The sequence below is a fragment of the Camelina sativa genome, chromosome 14 (genome assembly GCF_030686135.1).
Source record: "Camelina sativa cultivar CO46 ecotype springtype chromosome 14, ASM3068613v1".
In the NCBI taxonomy this organism is placed as follows: Eukaryota; Viridiplantae; Streptophyta; class Magnoliopsida; order Brassicales; family Brassicaceae; genus Camelina; species Camelina sativa.
The window spans coordinates 22365574-22386016 of record NC_141893.1 but is presented as its reverse complement, the minus strand read 5'-3'; the positions used below and the strand labels follow the sequence as shown (position 1 = coordinate 22386016).

Below are 20443 nucleotides of genomic sequence, written 5' to 3'. Positions count from 1 at the left end.
TAGTCTTCCTCCAAGACAGAGGATAAATAATCACCTAAGCGATGAGGTGTTATCGGATTGTTCTCAGGAGGTATGAAGGCAGGAGACTGATACTTCTGAGGTTCCGAAGAATTTAGATAATCTCTCTACTGTTGCGGTTACTGAAAAGAACCCGTGGATAGTAGTGGGTGCAAGATCCATAAAGCCTCTTTTTCCTGGGGTTATGAGTGCCAGGAAACTTGCCAAGATGGAATCGAAGAAGCTTTTTAGTATTCAGAGAGAGAAAGACTAGCATCAGGATATGAAGCCGTGTCCGGAGAAGTTTAGGATCTCCATCTCTGATATCAGTTCTCAGCCTAACCAAGGTAGTTCCTCGGTTTCAGGCTGTTAATCTCTCCCGCAGAGCTTAGCTCTACCTTCACTTTTGGGTTTTGGATGACGAAGGTTTTTGTTGGAATATTCAGTGTTTAAACAGCTTCTCTAGACAATGTTTTTTAAGAAGTTGGATCGGTAAGAATAAGCTTGTTTTAGACCGCATTTTGGAGACGCATGTCTTGGAGGAGACTGCGACTCAAGTAGTTCAGTCCTCCTTCCTGGGTTGGAGGGCAGATTTTAACTATCAATATGCAGAGCTCGGCAGGATATGGGTTGTGTGGGATCCTGCAGTCTCTGTTATATGTTTATATAAGTCAGCTCAACTTATGCCATGTGCAGTTTACATTCCCGCAACAAAGGAAAGTTTTGCGGTGATTTTTGTCTATGGGTATAATACTCACATTCAGAGGAGAACAATTTGGGAGGAGATTACTTTCATTGTTCAGAACTCTCCTGTTTGGGATAATCCTTTGATGGTTATGGGTGACTTTAACCAGATCCTCTCAGTTGGGGAGCATTTTTCAACTATTCCTCACACTTTGCCTCTGGCTGGTATGTCTGAATTCATGCAGTGTAAATCTGATAATGACCTGACAGATATGCTTAGTAGGGGTGCTTTTTTCACTTGGACTAATAACCAGCCTGATGAGCCGATTCTGAGGAAGCTTGACAGGGTGTTAATAAATGAAAGCTGGAGTTAGTCTTTTCCGGACTCCCTTGCGGTCTTTGATCCTCCTGGTGATTCGGACCATTCTCCGGCTCTCGTATTCACCTCTTCCCTTATTGAAAGGAGTAATAATTCTTTCAAATACTTCTCTTTCCTGTCTACGCATCCCCGCTATAAAGAAGTTATTGATGAAGCTTGGAGTTCTGCGATTCCTATGGGTTCTAAGTTGTTTACTTTGGCTCAGAGGTTGAAGAAAGTTAAGGCAGCCTGCAAACAATTGAACAGGGAAGGGTTTGGTAACCTGCAACAGAGAACAAAAGACGCCTTATCTCAGCTGGAATTGATTCAGACCTCACTATTGAGTAACCCTTCAGATTTGCTGTTTCGAGAAGAGTTTGTAGCCAGAAGAAAGTGGATTTTTTTTGCAAATGCTCTAGAATGCTTCTATTGACAGAAATCTCGAGTGAGATGGATGGCCGAGGGTGACTCCAATACAGCTTTTTTCTTCAGATCGGTATTGGCTCACCAGGGTGTTAATGGCATCAAATACTTAAGGGGCATTGATGAAGAAAGGATTTATAATGTTGCTCATATCAAGGAATCAATTGTCGCGTACTACCATAATCTCCTTGGCTTGGAGAATCAGGCGGTGAGACCCATATCAGTACAGGACATCAAGGAGCTGGTGTAATTTAGGTGTTTACCGGCTTTGGCGGTTCAGCTTACTCAAATTCCCACTGAAGCAGAGATTCGCAGAACAATTGTCACCATGCCTAAGTCTAAAGCCCCAGGGACTGATGGGTTTCCCGTGGAGTTTCTGAGGGAAGCTTGGGATGTAGTAGGTAGGGATATTGTTGTTGCAGTCCAGGATTTCTTTATCTCGGGTCATTTACCTCGGAGTTACAACACTACGGGAATCACTCTCATCCCAAAAATTCCTGGAGCAGATACCATTGCTCAATTTAGACCTATATCCTGCTGCTCCACGATCTACAAAATCATTGTGAGATTCCTTAAACAGAATTTAAAGCTTTTTATAACGGATGCCTTTCAAGAGAATCAAGTAGGGTTTGTTCAAGGAAGACATCTTTGCGAGAACGTCTTGCTTGCTTCGGAGCTGGTTAATAATTTTTACTCTCCCGGTCCTATCACTAGAGGATGTCTTCAGGTAGATCTTGCGAAGGCTTGTGACAACTTGAATTGGGATTTTCTCCTCAATGTTCTCAACGCTCTCGACCTCCCGGATCAGTTCATTGGTTGGTTAAGAGAGTGTTTCACAACCCCCTCATCCGGTGTAGCTTACAATGGTGAACTGATTGGTTATTTTCCTGGTAAAAAAGGCATTTGATAGGGGGACCCTATCTCCTCTCTCCTATTTGTCCTTGCCATGGATGTGTTATCGAAAAATCTGGATAAAGGGGTCAAAAATCATATTTTTGGTCCTCACCGCAATGCTTGAATCCTCTGGTTACTCATTTGAGTTTTGCAGATGATATTCTCATCTTCTTCGATGGGCAACAAGCTTCTCTGTATGGTATCTTGTCAATTTTGGAGGAATTTAAGGAAGAGACAGGTCTAGGGATCAACAGAGAAAAGACGACTCTTTTTCTAGATGGAGGTGATCATTTGGCCATTGAGACAATTGCTACCAATGCAGGTATGGTCCAGGGATCCTTTCCAGTCAAGTACTTGGGGGTGCCTCTATTCACTAAAAAAATGCGAAAGCAGGATTTTCAGCCGCTACTCGATAAGGTTCACACAAGGTTTAACTCCTGGACAGTCCGACATCTCTCGTTCGTGGGAAGACTCCAGTTGATTCAGGCTGTGATATACTCTACCGTTACTTTTTGGGCATCCATCTTCCTATTGCCTAACAGTTGTTTGGAAGAAATTGAGAGGTTGTGTAGTGCATTTCTTTGGAAGGGAGCTACAACTTCTGCAAGGGGAGCGAAGGTCAGTTGGGATTCTGTTTGTACTCCAAAAGAGAATGGACTTAAAACGACTTGTTCACTGGAATAAAGTTCTCACTTTGAAGTTTATCTGGCTCATCTTTGCCGCGGGGTGGGGGGGGGGGGGGTGGGGCACTCTCTTTGGGTATCATGGGTACGAAGAAATCTCATTGACAACCATTGCTTCTGGGATGTAGACGCTTCGACATCGGGGTGCTGGATATGGAGAAGTATCTGTAAGCTAAGACCCCTTGCTAGACCTTACATTGTGTGTGAAGTGAGTTCTGGAACTTCCTGTAAGTTCTGGACTGATAATTGGACATCATTGGGGCCTCTTATAGACATCACGGGTGAGACAGGGCCTAGAGTGTCATGATTGACGATAAATGCTGTGGTTGCGGATGCGGTTAGGGGAGGTCAGTGGTGGATTGGACAATCTCGCACTCGTAACCCCATCATTCAATTGCTTAAGGCTTGCCTCCCGTCTGGTTCAATTATTAACCTTTGAGAAGATGCTCAGGAGGATTGTTAAGATTGGAAATGCAGCACCGTCAAACACTTTCTCTACGGTTGCAACTTGGTCTCACTTGCACCCCCTCGAGGTAAAAGTGGATTGGTTTGAAGTTGTTTGGTGTAAGAGTAGGATCCCTAAACACACGTTTATTGCTTGGATCACCTCTCGTCATAGACTACTCACAAGAGACCGGTTGATTTCCTGGGGTTTATCTGTTCCTCCGACTTGTCTTCTCTGCAATAACCATGATGAGTCTCGCCAGCACCTATTTTTTTACTGTTCTTATGCAGCTGAAGTATGGTCAGCCTTTACCAGCAGAGCTCGAGTTTCACCTCCACCTGCCTTTGAGGATGGAGTTCGCTGGCTGAAGAATCCTTGCAGGGACAAAAACATTGCTTGGATTCTCCGGTTAGCATATCAAGCCTCAGTTTACACGATCTCGAAGGAGCGTAATTCAAGGTTTCACTCTCATACTTCTAGACCAGCCTCGAGTCTGATATCGGAAATTAAGAGCTTACTCAGGTCGCATCTCGGGACTCCTACTCTCAGGCAAAGGAATGTTCTCCCAGATAACACACTCTTGGTTACTTGGTTTGGGGTATTTCATTAGTCTTGTAACCATGTTCTTGTTTCAGGTGTTACTCAAGATAGGAGGCACTTTTTGTAATGTTTTCGTATTTGAACTTTTTTTTTTTTTTTTTATGAACTACTTTTATTAAATAGCCTCATCCCAAATGGGCTTAGGCCTTAACATTACATCATATTCACATACACAAACAGAAAGGAAATTAGGGTTACCGGAAGCAGAAGCCGACCGTAATTCCAGCGGATACAAGACTCACTGCTTTGCGACATTAAACAAAGGCACCGAGCTCTTTGACGGGAGTATCCGATTCCCATCTCTGAGCCAGCTTCTACGAACAGTCAGACCCGCAACAACTCTCCCGGACAAATCTGGCCTCCGATAACTGATTCTCCAGTTGACGAATCCCATACCAAGCAAAACGCCAAACTCCAAATCTAACACGAGACCACTGTCTTCCGCTCCTTCTTCCCTCTCCGAGACAAAGTTTTCTTCAATCCGGTCCGGTGAATGCGAATAGCGGCAGTTAATGAGGAAAAGCAATGATCAGGCAATTCCTCAGAAGCCATTAAGTCCACAATCACCATCTAAGATCCGAGGATCTACCGTTAATCACATGCGACTAGCAACACAACCCTCCTTCCCTCCGGTGACTTCCGCCACAACCTCACCTACCCCCAATGCGGTTGAGCCCTCAAGGACCTCCACCTTGATCTGCCGTCAACCTCAACCAAAGAAGAAGCGACAGTGGAGTTCCTTGACCGCCTTGAAGGAGCCACAGTTGCATCACCGAAGAGTTAACCACACCTCGTCGTTGCCGGAGAAAAAAACTTGTTCACTCTTGCTTCTGCTTCACTGTGCAAGCCAAGACCTTCATTAAGAGCAAGGCAAGAGCCCTCTCCGGCGCCGGAAGGGCGAACCGGAGAGGCAACACAGATCTAGATCTAGATCTAGAGGACGAGAATAAAAAAGAAGACAGAGAAGAGAGAGAAGAGAGACGCGCGTATGGGCTACGCGCGAAAGACTAACCCCCTTCCAATCGTTTAAAACTATTTGAGTACGTTTGTGAAACAAACGGTCAAGCGTAGCTTGGCACGTCTAATTTCTTGTGTTGGTTATTACTTGCAATGAATGTATTTGGAAATAAAGGTGCATTTGTAAACAAAACCAAAAAAAAGAGGTTAACACTAATTGAGTGGTAAAATAGGCAAACTGTATGTCCAAATTGTTGTGCGGTATGCCCGTAATGAATTAACTCTTTTTAATCAGTGTTCAAGAAAACTTAAGGCACTAAATGGATGGTGAGACAATGAGTAGATCTAGATAATTTTAGACGGTTTCGGCATTTAGAACATAAATCATTATAGTTATATAAAAATATCTATCTAAACCATAAACAAAAAGTATACAAAAACATTTAATTCATATGTAATAATAATATATGAACATTTGTTACTATGTATGTGAAAAAAACTTATAAATTTTAAATTAAAAGTAAAAAAGTTGAAGAGTAAAAACCCGTGAATCAGTGGTTGAACCGACAGGTCGGACCAACGGGTTAGTATCAAATTAAAATATTTTATTTTTATAACACTTCAAACTCAAACCAAATTAAAATTAAATGTTGTTATTTATAGAAAAATCACTTAGGTGTTGATTGGTTCTCCTGCTACCTAGCATTTTCGGGTGGTAGCGTTGCTAGCGATTGGTACCAATCACACAAACCGCTCCCAATCGTTCCCAACCGCTTCAAACTACTGAATTCTAAAACCTGTTTCCCGCAAGCGTTTGCGGTTGTGGGCAGTTGCGGTTGGACTTTTTTTAAAAAAAAAACTTAAAACAAATCAATGATATTGAAATATTTTATATATATATATCTTCTACCTAACCATTTTACCCTTTAAGGATGAGAGAAAATGTAGTACGGATACGAGAGTGAGAGTTAAGAAAACTAAAAATATGTCTTTTCCAAACATCAAGTACATTGGTCTTTCATAATTAATTTATCTTGGCCTCGTGATACAATGTGAGGAACTTATTAAGTGTGTGAGATTTAAGAGAGAAGATTTATGATCTAAAGCATATGTTTTGTCATTTATCACATTACTTGATTAAAATTTTTTGGTAAAAAGTTAAATGCATTAAGTAATAAGTATTTCAATATTAAATTTATTTGTATTTCAATATTAAATTTATTTTAGCATTTTTAATGAATTTTAATTATAAATCAAGTTTAATAATTTTTTGGTGCTTTTAAACGTTTATATAATTATATATTACATTTATTATGTTTTAACCGCTACAGCACTCGCTAGTTAACCAATCGTAAAACTCTTCCAAACGCACCAAACTTAAAAAGCTAAACCAGTCATTCAAAACACTTAATAATGCTTGTAATCACAATCACCCACTTCTGCAATCTCCCGCAACCGTAACCGCAAACGCTGCGTTTGAACCAATCAGACCCTTAGGTATTTCATCTAACCATTTAAAAGATTAATTTTAGTTGTTTAGTACTTCATTATGTATGTTTTGTTCATATATTTATAGAAAAGTACTAGTAAATGTTATATTTATAAAATGTAAACAAACCAATAAACTAATTGACCTGTGATTCAACCGGTCCGACCGGTTGATAGAATGACCCGAAAGATTTCTCGTTCACCTTCCAGTCCAGTTTTAAAAACATTGGTTTAATGAATACAGTTTTTTTCAGTTTATAATATCATGTCAACGTTATTTAACACACTCAATCATTGTATTTTTAAGCGTATTGTCGATACCATTATCATGTAGATAAACTAAATGAGCAAAATTTCTCATATTTTTGAAGGAGAAATTTGAAACAACCCGACCCGTTTTTTTCTTTTAACCTAATATCTAGTGATCTCCTTCTCACTAGCAATCTACCCCCAGTTAACAACAACAACGGATAACAAATAATTCAACTCCAATAAATCAATAACCATTAAAGAAATAACATGTTATCAATTCCGACAACACTCCATAACATAACCAATAATGAAACCAACATTCTTCACATCCATTCTAGACCACTAAGTTCCACTCTAGCATCCTAACAAAGATACAAAGAAAACAACCGAGCCTCTAGAACATCCACCTCATCATCGCCTTGATCCCACAATCACACTTTGCCTTTACCTGCGTCACAACACAAAAGAGAGGTGTAAGTATTACCAGAAATACTTAGTGAGACAATCATTACATCTACTGGGCTATACACACAAGCAATAAGATCTCTCATGACACAAACAACAACAATAAAACAAACCAGGAACATGCACAAAGCCACACGACATAAACCACTGTAGAAGGGTGTTGACCGACACTGGTCATCTGGTGTCGACCGACACCTGCTCGACACCCCAGAAACCCTAACGGTGTCGACCGACGCTCGCTAATTCCCAGAGTCATCCTCGCGTTGGTGTCGACCGACACCGATGCCGAGCAGCGATTTCGTTTGAACAGAACCTCCGAATTGAGCCTCCATGCTTCTCTTTTTCGTCCCACACGATCCCATGAACGAACGTAAGCCTCAGGAGCTACGAAAAACTCACAAACAACCACACAATACACAAAATCACATAAACTGAAATCTTAGCTTAGATAAGCCATGGTCATGCACTCACCTTTGCCAAACAATGAGAAAATTGACCAACCCACGACCAGAAAGCTCCACAGCAAGCTCCTTTCACGTCATTAGCCTTAGATCTCACTCCCTAAGCACATATCTCTCAAAAACAAGCATAAAACCTCACAAGAACTCACTGGAAAGCTTATCTCTCTTTCTTCTTCTCCCTACAACGAAACGACTGAAGAAGAAAGAAGAAATCGACTTTTCCCATTTATAGTCTAGTTTAGGGCTTCCCAAAACCGGCAACGCAAAACCAGAGAATTAAAATTGAACCAATTTGACCAACCGTAAATGGTGTCGACTGAGACCACAAGCAGTGTCGATCGACACCGCTACCAAAAATCCAATTTTTGGTTTACGAATGTTATAATTCTCCCCTACCAGCATAGATTCGTCCTCGAATCTAGCACTAAACCAACAGCTAAGGACCTCCCGTGCAACCAACACTATGGCTTGCACATCCTCCGACTAACTATGAGGGCTCAATCTGGCCAATAATCCGCGTCTCTGAAATTATATGCTCCCAACTCATACATCTCCCTCGCTCTCAGGTCTCAACCTTCGAGTCTTTCCGACTGGCCATCGGGCCTCAGCCCTCCAGCTACGGTATCAGGAAGTCAAATCTTGCTCTCGGGCTATCACCCTACAACGCACTTTTGGATCGTCACCCAAAGTCAATATACCAATTATACCTTCAGGCCACAAAGTCCCTCGAGATAATGGTACACAGGAACCTAACCGTCCTCTCATGAGTTGTTTGAGATCTCATATCCCTAAAGCAATAATTATGAGCTCGACCGAGTAGCACGCTGACCAGAACTACCTCTATATCTCTCGCAGGAACATCACAATGTCCTACTGCCAACACTCGCCACTAAAGCTACCAAGACGTCCCAAAGACCCTAAACACGTCACAAAAACTCCAAACACGTCACGAAGACTACACAAATGCCCCGCAGGACCGCCACTAAGGCCACAAACGACACCGGGATCGCCACCATGGTATCCAGCGTCACAAAGACCACGACCAAGGTATCCGGCGTCACCAAGACCACTATCCCTGATCGGCGCCACCAAGAACTCTGTCACCAAGACCATCGTCTGGTACAAAACGTCACTAAGACATACTACCACTGACAAGCGTCACCAAGATCTCTGTCACCAAGACCACTGTCAGGGTACAAAACGTCACAAAGACTCCTATCAAGGCACAAACGTCACCAAGACCATTCAATGCCAAGATACTAAATGTCACAAAAACCGCCACCCAGGCACACCTCCCGCAGGATCATCACGAAGATCACCACACTTTCCACAAAACTTTCCATTTTTAGAAACATTCTTATTATGGAAACCTCATTTTAATGGAAACTTTCCAAATATAGAAATCCGAGCTATTTCTCCTTTTACATGACAACACCAGTCAACAAAAATACATAAGAAAAAAAAAGATACAACAGCAACAAACCAATAACCCGCATCCCCAGCACCACCTCATCTTGGTACTTAGTCACACAACCATCCACCCCTAAGTGACCAAGTATCAAGAGAGATGGGCTGGAATACTCCATCCGCTCCAGCCACAGTCTTCAAACCACCACGACACTGGGACCAAGGTTAGGCAAGCTCAAGCCTCAACCTGCTTCTCAAACCACTTCTTGAACCTTGCCTTTATCCTCGCCTTTGGCTCCCAAGTCTCCTCTAACACACCATCACAAGAATCTTCTTCTGCCGAAGTTCCTTGATCCGCCTCTCGAGTACCGTCACCGGTCTCGCCACAAGAGTCATGTTGGGCTGAAGATCTGCAGGAATCTTAGCCAACACCTCGTCATCCTTGTGAAGACACTTCCTTAACATCGACATATGGAAGACCTTGTGGAACACATGCATAACCTCAGGCAACTCTAACCTGTATGCAACTGGTCCCACCCGCTCCACAATCCTGAAAGAACCCATGTACCTTAGACTCAACTTACTCTCTGTTAATGACCTGTTCGGACCCCGCAACATGGCCAACTTGAGGTACACTCTGTCATCCACCTTAAATTCAATGTCTTTTTTTCCTCTGATCAGCGTAACTCCGCTGCCGATCCTGAGCCTCCCTCATGCTCAGCTTGAGCACCCGGATCTTCTCCGAGGTCTCCTGAACAAAACTAGCATCCAATATGCTCCTCTCCCCCACCTGAGTCCAGCATGAAGGTGTGCGACATGGAATCCCATACAAAACCTCATATGTAGCCATACCAATACTGGTCTGATAGCTGTTGTTGTAAGCAAACTCAACCAGGTTTAGGTGATCGGCCCAATGAACACCCCAATCCAGCACACACTTGTTTAGCAAGTCCTCCAGAGTCTGAATCGTCCTCTCTGACTGCTTATCTGTCTGAGGATGGTAAGTTGTACTCATATGCACCTTAGTGCCAAACTCTGCCTGAAATGCTCTCCAAAATGCTGAAGTGAACTTAGAATCCCTATATGACACAGTTCTCACAGGCACACCATGCAACCTCACAATCTCCCTCACTTATTTCTTAGTGAAAACTTCTGCTCCATTAGTCTTCTTTATGGCCATAAAATGTGCAGACTTGGTTAGACGATCCACAATCACCCAGATGGCATCCATAGTCCGCGACACATGCAAACCAACCACAAAGTCCATAATAATCATATCTCACTTCCACTCTAGAATGAGTAAACTCTACAACAGGCCTCTCGGCACCTGATGCGACATCCCTCTTCATCCCAACCTAGAGATAATACCGTATAAGGTCACGATGCATCTTAGTCGCTCCAGGATGAACAGAGAACTTGCTCGAATGAGCCTCTCTCAGAATCTCCTGCCTCTCTCAGAATCTCCTGCCTCAGGCCCTCATCATTAGGCACACAAACCCGACCATTCACCGAGATAACCCCATTAGCAGAGACCTAATACTCTGAACCCTCAACCTTAGAGGCGTTCACCAGCCGCACATCACTCTCCTGAGCTAACCGCACTCTACTCAGAAGGTCCGCTCTGTCAACTGCCTTCAGTCCCAATGGCTTTTGTGAAATAGCACATAACCTTAAAATACTAATCTCACTCACCAGAGACTCCATATCCTGCTCCTGAGCAGAAGCCGCCCGCTTCCTGCTCAGAGCGTCTGCTACCAAGTTTTCTTTACCAGGGTGATAAGCTATATCCAGATCATAATCTGGCACCAACTCCATCCACCGCCTCTGCCTCAAATTCAGCTCAGGCTGAGTGCAGATATACTTCAGGCTCTTATAATCTGTGAATACCTGTACTTTTCCGCCATAAATATAAGATCTCCAAATCTTCAAAGCGAAAACCGCAGCTGCCATCTCCAAGTCATGAGTAGAGTAGTTGCCCTCATGCTTCCGCAACTGCCGCAAAGCATTGGCAATGACTTTAACCTCCTGAATCAGCACACACCCCAAACCAACTCTAGAAGCATCTGTATACACCACATATGGCTTATCCTTCTCTAGTAAGGCCAGAATTGGTGTAGTCGTTAACATCTGCTTCCGGCTCTCAAAAGCCATCTCGCACTCCCGCGACCATACAAAATAAACATCCTTCCTTGTCTGCTTAGTCATTGGCTTTGCCATACTCGCAAAACCCCTCACAAACTTCCTGTAGTATCCTGCCAAAATAAGGAAACTCCTGATCTCTGTGTCGTTCTGCGGGCTGGCCAGCTTGCGGATGTGGAGGCTGTTGAGGTTCAAGGTGCTGCTCAAAGGGTGCGTAAGAATTTATTTCCGGGTTTTGAAGGACCAAGTGGAGACATCACAGACTCGCTGGAGAGGTTGCACCAAGGAGATCTGTTTTCAGATGACTTGAGCGAGTTGTTGGATTAGGATTTCTCTATTACTGATAATCAGAAGCTGGGCCTCATGGATACAATGATGGAGGAGAAGGGGGTTGAAATATAGGTGTCTCATGATGCGGCTATAGTAGCTGATGAGGCTGATGGGGCTGAGGCGGAGTTTCTTGAGAAGGATGGTAATGGTCTCCCTGATCTTCCTTTGAATGGGGAACAAGATGGTTGTTTGGAGGAGCAAAATGGTGTTATGGACGTGGTGTTTGAGGGTCAGCCTCAGGGGGGTGACGCTGGGGGCCAGGTTCAACCACCAAGGGTGAAGTTGGCCAAGAACAAGGGTGTCCTACAGGGAGTTAGCACAAAGAAGCGCAACTTGTGCTCTTTTAGATCACCTCACAAGAAGGCTGTCACGAAGGGAGCTGGACCGAATGGAAAGGTTGGCTCTCAGCAAGGGGGAAAGCCTCCAACCAACTCATCTGATTAATGTTTGTGGTGTGCAAACGTTGGCAAGGGGGTGCTTTGTTACTCCATCTTATCAGTTTTGGTTTATTTTTGTTCTTACTGGGTTTGATCCAGGTTGATCCAGGTTGGTCTCTTGGTTGGTAATATGGTTTTTTGGTTCTGCCCTTGGGCAAAAGACTTCGCCTATCTTTTCAAGGATTGGAGTAGGTAGGTCTGGGTGGGGTTCCACCAAACTGAATAATATTTTTTAAAATGAATATTTTGAGTTGGAATTGTCAAGGTCTCGGCAATAAGGCCACTATTGGACATCTTCGGGATTTATGGAAGGAACATCGACTTGATTTTTTTATTTCTCATGGAAACGAAACAATCCTCATCTCGGTTGGAAAGTTTTGTAGGTCATTTTGGTTACCAAAACTTCAAAACAGTAGATCTGATTGGCTGTAGTGGTGGTTTGGCTTTGTTTTATAATAAGGATGCTTTTCAAGTTTCAATTTTATATGAGTCGAACTGGTTAATTGATGTTGAAGCGGTTTACAAAGGACATTTAATTCATTTAACATTTGTTTATGGCGATCCGGTTCCCAAGAATCGTGATTTGGTTTGGGAACGTTTAGTAAGGATGGGGGTTACTAGGTCCTCTCCTTGGTTTGTGGTAGGAGATTTTAATGAGTTAACTGGGAATCATGAGAAGCGAGGGGGAAAGCTGTGCCATGCTTCTTTGTTTCTTTCCTTTAATGGGATGATTCAAGATTGTGGTTTTCTGGAATTACCCTATCTTGGAGACAGTTTTTCATGGCGGGGTTGGCGGGATGAAAAACCAATTCGATGTCGGTTGGATAGAGCATTAGGTAATGAGGATTGACATGATTTGTTTCCTGATACGGTTACAGATTATTTGCATATGATCGCTTCTGATCATAAGCCTCTTGTGGTAAACATCAGAGTGAAACGGTCATGGGGACGGAGAAGGTTTACGTTCGATCGTCGCTGGGTTGGGAAGGAGGGGCTGATGGAGGCAATCTCGGTGGGATGGGGTGGGGAACATCCTCAGGGTCAGTCTAGTTTTTTGGAGCAAATTGTGAGTTGTAGGCGGGCTATTTCTCGGTGGCGTAAAGCAGAGGTTCCTTTTGGTCGGGACACGATTGAGGATTTAAAACGCCAGTTAGACGTTGCTCAAATGGATGATGCGACTCCTTTGTCTGTAATCTCGGATCTCAATAGTCGATTACGGGTGGCTTATCGGGATGAAGAGGTTTATTGGTACCAGAAGAGTCGTAATAGATGGATGCGGGTGGGAGATAAAAATTCTAAGTATTTTCATGCTCAAACAAAGCAGAGACGGGCACGTAATCGGATTACAGATCTTTTTGACAAGAATGGGGTTTGGTCAACAGAGGATGTTGATATATGTAATACAGCAGTGTCATATTTTGCGAATCTGTTTTCTTCAATTAATCCTGAAAATTTTGATGAGATCTTATGTGAGGTTTGCACTGTCATTACGGAAGAGGTAAATATGCGGTTAACAGCCCCAGCTACGGAGGCTGAGGTCAGACAGGCTTTATTTATGATGCATCCGGATAAGCTCCTGGCCCAGACGGGATGCCAGCTTTGTTTTTCCAAAAGGCGTGGGGGTTGTTAAAGGGAATCTTGTGGATTTGGTTAATCGGTTTTTTAACGGAGGTGTTTTTGATAAGTATTTAAATAGGACTCACATTTGTCTTATTTCTAAGGTAGCAAAGCCTACCCGGATGACAAAATTGCATCCTATTAGTTTATGTAATGTGGGCTACAAGATTATTTCAAAATTTTTGTGCCAGCGACTTAAGATGGTATTACCAGGGCTTATTTCGGAGACCCAATCAGCTTTTGTTCAGGGTCGGCTGATTTCAGACAATATACTGATTGCCCAAGAGATGTTTCATGGCTGACGGACTAATCCATCTTGTAAAGGGAAATTTTTGGTGATTAAAACGGATATGAGCAAGGCATATGATAGGGTGGAGTGGGTTTTTGTTGAAAAGTTACTACGGAAAATGGGTTTTGGGGAAAAATGGATCGGATGGATTATGTTCTGTGCTAGCTCGGTTGAATACAGAGTTCTTTTGAATGGCCAACCTAATGCATTGATAGTCCCAGAGAGGGGATTACGTCAGGGGGATCCTTTATCTCCTTATTTGTTTATCTTGTGTACAAAAGTTTTGATCGCAAAGATCCGTAAAATGGAGCAAGACAAGCTCATTACAGGGATTAAGGTGGCAAATAAATCTCCGCCAATCACGCATCTGTTGTTTGCGGATGATAGCCTCTTTTTCTGCAAGGAAGATAAGGAACAATGTGGGGTTATTTTGGATATATTACGACAGTATGAGGCTGCCTCGGGACAGCAAATTAATTTTGACAAATCCTCTGTTCAGTTTGGTCATATGGTTGATGTGGATAACAAAACAGAACTCCAAGGAGTTCTTGGGATAACAAATTTGGGCAGGATGGGGTCATATCTAGGGTTACCTGAGAGCTTGGGCAGGTCCAAGACGAAAGTGTTTTCATTTGTTCGGGATAGGCTGCAGGGTTGGACAAATGGTTGGTCAGCAAGACTGCTATCGAAAGGGGGAAAAGAGATGATGATTAAGTCAGTTGCTACTGCGGTCCCGACGTTTGTGATGTCCTGTTTTTGGTTACCAAAAACGATCATTGATGGCTCTTGTAAGGCGGGTGACTCATTTGGAGGCGCAGGATGGGTTTGTACGCAGCTTCAGGATCCGACGCCAATCATGGGGGCTAAGAATTTTCGACGGAGTCTTTCTCCCTTGCATGCCGAAGTCGAAGCTTTCATGTGGGCTATGTGCTGTGATATGATCATGAGACCATCCAAGAAGATCCTTGAGCCTTGTTCAACACGAACAAAGTTGAAGATCAATTCTTCCAGCCAAACAACCATTTGCCAAAGGAGGTTAATCTAGTTGTTCACTTGAAGAGTTTTAGGTCCAACTGGTTTAAGAGCTTCCAGAATTATGTATGGCAACCATGTGTTGTTTCTACTAAGCTAAAAGTGAAAAAATGGTACAACCCATGTTGTTTCTCATCAGCAAAATTGGACCAAGGAATGAAAGAGAGAGAAGTTCAAGGATGCATTTATTGGGCTAATTCAAGAGATTATGGGCAAGGATAGCATAGAAAGTTCTATTGGGGATGTTGTCTACCAAGTCTAGTTCATTTTGAGCCTAATTCAAGCCCAAAAAAGCCCAAAATAATCACTTTATTTTGTGGTCAAAGAGGGGTGACGAAAATGGAGTTCAACTCACATTGGGAATGACACCTTGGGAATGACACCTTGGGAAGGACACCTTGGGAAGGATACCTTGGGAAGGATACCTTGGAAAGGCAAACTTCAAGAATTGGTTCTTCATTCAACTATTTATCTTTATTATGTTTTAGTTTCAAGAATAATCAATACTTGGCTTTGTTACCAAGTTTCTTATCCCTATATAAACTCATGTAATCTCATTTGAGAATCAATCAATCAATTTTTCTTTTCATTTTATGAGTCTATCTCTTTGTTCTTTGTCTAGAACATTTCTTTGTTTCTTGGTGTGTAATATCCAAGCAACAGCCTCCTCTTGCTGGACTAGTGTGTCATATCTAGCAGCGAGTGGAGTTGGAAATATCAGTAGCCTTCCGCAACTGCTGTGCAACCCCTCAACCCATTAAATCTCCCTTGTTGCTCCTTGCACCTTGGCGAGTTTCTATCCTTTCTAATCCGGCTGAGTGATCCTCGAATTTGGGCGTATCACACTATATGATCGGGCATGGTTTTCGTGACGTGGCTTTCTACACGGACTGTTCAGACTTGGTGAAGATGGTGTATTCTCCTCATGACTGGCCGGCATTTTCGACGTACCTCGACGACAAGTGACAAGGAGGAATTTTCATCTTTCTCCTTATCTTTTGTTTCTAGAAATGCAAATGTAAATACAGATTCTTTGGCACGCCAAGCACGTACTTCTCCGCATAATGTTTTGTTTGTAAACAGTTTTCCATCCCACTGACTCTTTTGAACTAGTCTTTTGTTGACAAAAAAAAACATTTTAAAATAAAAATAACAATAATTTTTGGAAAATGTTGATCCGTGTTTTATAACACAAGATATCTCCTAGTATATTATTAAATCTGAAAAATTTACAAGATTTTATGAGGTTAAGGTACTTCTAGATTGGTAAGTAATACGTAAAAGTTTTTGGTTCAATTCATTTGCCTCATAGAATTTGAAAGAATCTAATCCCGAATAAAAATCATTTAGGCCAAACAAATGTACATAGGAAAGAATCAAGCTCTTATGCAACGCAAGGATATGAAATAGCAACTCTTGAAAACTAAAACATTTAGAGCTAAATTGATCAACTCTTTTGTGAAATCATACTCTAAGCACCAATGATATTTCTCTTCGGAGTCTGAGAATTATGCAGAAAAATAACTGATAATATACAAGGATTATCAGCAGCAGCCATTTAAGGGTCACAAGGATAGAGTAAATGTCAATAAAAAAAACTTACAAATAAACATTTACAACACTGTTTTAGTCATAGCAATGTGAGGTGTGACCATCTTCAAGCAACATGTCACATTGCTACATGCTTCAAATCACTTGATCAGATACTCCCTTAAAGGAACTTAGAGCTGTGATAACCGATTCATAAACTTCAATTCCTTTCATGAATACGATATCCTTTAGGAACTGAGGCAACAAATAAGTGTTTATATCAGTACTCTGATTTTATATATATATATATATACTCCAAGAGCGCAATAGATAATATCATCATGTGAATACCTCGTTATGGTCATGCAATAAAATAGGAGTATTGGTCATTGGAGAGAAGCCCAGAACTGGGATTCCCAAAGAGCGAATATAGCGTGAATCTGTAGTTGAAGCCAAAATTTCGGGCTTTGCGAGTTTTCCTCCTGTTGCTTCAACAGCTTGCTTGAAGATAGACCACCAAGGATTGGTATCATTTGTTGGAGTCATTATAGGTCGCCCTAAATGATCTCTTAACTTTCCTTTCTCTTTTACCTGGTGCAAGAAGAAAAAGATTGGATCTGTTCACTTAGTTAGACTAAAACGAAAACTCTTGTATCATGTTATCAAACTGCAGAGGGTAGACACCATACATCATCGTCTAATTCACTAAAAAAAAGCCAAAAAAGACATGTAACATTATATAATATGAGAGCCCATATTTTACCGAACTTTGTAGCTACTGGTTAGTTTTGCTTAACCTTGGCTTAGGACATCTCATAACCTTGTCTTAATGACACTAAGATATAGGTTGGAAAAGAAAGAAGTCAGATGTTCTTAATCAACTACAACCCTGTAACTATTCAAGGTATATGGGCGTCTAGTATCGTCATTTATGTGAAACCAATGTGGAAGATTAAAACAAAAGAAACCAAACTATATTAACGGACTATGAAAGTAGTTATTCAAAGCAGCTGAGAGGCCTATCTCAGACATACATTTTAGTAGTATGAAAATAAAAGTTAAGAAATTTGATACGATCTCTGATGTAAGTATTTGCTCAATGAGACCTCTTTCATTCTATCTAGCCATGCTTCTTCGTTCCTCCAATTCATTTACAGTCATGCTTCACAAAACCAGACTCAAGAACAGCTCTGTATAACCCTTAGTTGCTATTAACTATTGAGACCGCATAGACACAGAAACAAGCAACCCAACACAGAAACGGTATGTACATATATCAGAGCTTTTAGAGAATATTCATATTTACCGTGTAGGTCATGTTCCTAATAGAAGGAGCCCATTCTTCAGCAATCCTTTTCTTCATAACATCTGGATCTGCCATTGGAGGCAACCTCAAATCATACCCAGCTTCTGCCTCTGAAGGCTGCATATTCATCACAAACCCCTGAAAAGAAAAAAAAACACACTTAAGAAAAACAAAAATCTCCTATTAACACATCAAAAAAATGCAAAATCTGAAATCGTCAACAACTCACAGTAGTAGAAGGAGTTCCAGCTTTAAGATAAACTGGATTCACAGAGATAACTTCAGAATTCGCAGCTTTCCCAGCTTTAACGAAATCGAACTGCGTCTCCCTAAACTTAGCAATCAACTCAACACTCTTCATCAAATTCTCCATAGCTGAATTATCATAAAGCTTAGCACCATGCCCTGGGATCCCCTCAGCTTTGATTATAAATTCCCACGGAGTCCGATCAGCGTAAAACACCCTGAACTCATCACCAGGATTAGCTTGTCCTTCATCCATAGCGAATCCCAAATTCAAATCCCTAAACTCCGACGACGCCGCGAATCTCATCATCCCGTCGAATCCGCCGATCTCTTCTTCAGGGACGTACGAGATATGAACCGTACGAAGAGGAGAGAAGCCTCTCGATTTCAGATTCCTGATCGCTTCTAGATACTGAACTCCGATACACTTGTCGTCTTGCGCGCCGCGAGCGTAGATATGACCATCGGTTGTACGGTGAGCTGAGAACGGCGGGTGGATCCATTTGTCGGATTCGGCGGGAACAGAGTCGAGGTGAGAGTTGAAGAGAATCGAAGGGAGGTGAGGGTTAGTGCCTAGCCATGTGAGGAGAAGAACTGGCTTACCAGAGACGAATTCGAAGGTTTTGGAAGTGAGACCAATCGATTGAGCTTGATCAAGAAGAAACGAGACTGGTGCGGTGTAGTTAGGGTTAGGATGAGCGGTGTTGATTCTTAAGTATTGCTGGAATCGTGTGATTGGTGTATCCTCTTCTTGGCTGTTTGATTGTAGTGAGAAAATGACGGAGATGAGGAAGAGAGTCCAGAGAAGAGAAGACACCGCCATGGATTTTGTAGTTGCAGGAGTGATCAAAGAGAGGATGATGAAGAAGAAGAGCTTTTGCTATATTGTATTGTGACTTCTCTTGAGCATTGACCAAACGATCTGTGTGATGGAATTGGTCTATTAAAAAAGACAATCTACTGTATAAAACAAGAGACCATGTCACATATTTCAACCACCACGTTCCAAGCTCACTCATGTAACTGTTAAGTCATTTTCCAATTATTTTAGGTTCAAGAGGTAATAATTTACATGTTTCTAAGCTAATATGATCACAAAGGAGCCCAGGGACATATTTTCATACAGTTTCCGAGCGCGCAAGTCCGTTTGGAAGACCTTCTTCCCATTCACTGACTAAACTCAACATTTTTGGTGTTGTTTGGAAATCTAGACGAGACAATGAATACATGTCCTCTTGTGTACTCCGAAGCAAAGCAACCGCGGCCAAGACCCTTTCACCACCACAAGCCACCATGATGGCGCGGCAAAGCTCGACTCTAGTATGACACCAAGCTCCGATACTGCGGCCTTGCCTTAATAATGATCCAAAATGACGATACTTCTTTTTTTCCGAACCAAAAAACCCAAACTGATTTCACACGCCTCAAGCCCTATAGATATACTCATTCTTAAGAATTGAGATCTAGAAGGTATGCTCACCTCACGTCTCTAGCCTCTTAAGAATTTATCCAGCACCTACGCACGTTCGAGACTGCAACCACCTTGAGAGACGACACATCCTTTAAAGATCCAAGCACTCATCACTTCATCGTTTATTGCTATGAATGGAAGAATGTTGTGTATTATTGATAGATCAAGAGTAGTATTTTATACAAGAGAGATCCTAAACATTAGGGATATATGCTAATCATAAACAATGGTGCTGTTCGTTTGGTCGCCGCAGCTACATGCGGCTGCGGTTGACGCGGATAACAATGTTCATTTGGTTGTCGTAGCTACCTGTGTCATAATGCTGCGTCTTGCGGCTAAAAATTTTAGATGCCTAATAAAGTCAGCGATTAAAAGCTGTGTTATATATGGCAAATGACAAAAATACCTTTGTTTTTTTTTTTATTGTTTTACAAAATAACCTTACCTTAATTTGGTTCGATTTCTCGAACTTAGTCTGTCGCTTGGAGAAGGAGAAGAAGAACAAAGCCGTCGCCGAAGAGCAGATCCAGGCTCCATTTCTCAATCTGCTTGAACTTAATCTGTCACTTCGAGGAGGAGAAGAAGAACAAAGCGACGTGTAGCAGATCCAGGCTCGATTCTCTCTGTCTTCTTCCCTACTCTCATCTTCGTAAGCTCTTCTGCTTCTGCTTCTTTATATAACTTTCTCTCGATCTCTGTTTTAACACGGATTGAGATTGGGTCTGTTCGTTTCGTCGTCGTAGGCGGCAGCGGCATCGTCAAACATTATCGCAGGTTGTTGTTCATTTCGTCCCATTATGTACATTTTATAATTTTATATATTTCATTATGTAACATTATGTACATTTTATAATCTTATATATTTCATTTATTTAGTTTTATACTCAGATTTCGACCCATAATCGGTACAACTATTTTAGTTCGATACAATA

At 42.0% G+C, this 20443-nt stretch overlaps 4 protein-coding genes across 4 annotated transcripts; 3 read left to right on the top strand and 1 right to left on the bottom strand.

Moving 5' to 3' along the window:
- Window positions 1-280: 280 nt before the first annotated feature.
- LOC147928531 (uncharacterized) lies at window positions 281-1712 on the top strand. The gene is made up of 4 exons (XM_087486181.1): window positions 281-344; window positions 694-1030; window positions 1145-1418; window positions 1476-1712. The coding sequence occupies exons 1-4, from the start codon at window positions 281-283 to the stop codon at window positions 1710-1712; spliced, it is 912 nt and encodes a 303-aa protein (XP_087342307.1).
- Window positions 1713-3356: 1644 nt separating this feature from the next.
- On the top strand, window positions 3357-4094 carry LOC147928530 (uncharacterized). The gene has a single exon (XM_087486180.1). It carries the CDS (start codon window positions 3357-3359, stop codon window positions 4092-4094), a length of 738 nt encoding a protein of 245 aa, XP_087342306.1.
- An 8533-nt stretch (window positions 4095-12627) lies between these two features.
- Window positions 12628-13939, top strand: LOC147928529 (uncharacterized). The gene is made up of 3 exons (XM_087486179.1): window positions 12628-12856; window positions 12899-13557; window positions 13829-13939. Exons 1-3 carry the CDS (start codon window positions 12628-12630, stop codon window positions 13937-13939), a joined length of 999 nt encoding a protein of 332 aa, XP_087342305.1.
- A 2473-nt stretch (window positions 13940-16412) lies between these two features.
- On the bottom strand, window positions 16413-19446 carry LOC104742184 (uncharacterized). Its single transcript, XM_010463151.3, has 4 exons — window positions 18024-19446; window positions 17795-17932; window positions 16840-17079; window positions 16413-16743 (listed from the first exon to the last, which is right to left on the bottom strand). The coding sequence occupies exons 1-4, from the start codon at window positions 18861-18863 to the stop codon at window positions 16645-16647; spliced, it is 1317 nt and encodes a 438-aa protein (XP_010461453.1). The 5' UTR covers window positions 18864-19446; the 3' UTR covers window positions 16413-16644.
- Between the last annotated feature and the right edge of the window lie 997 nt (window positions 19447-20443).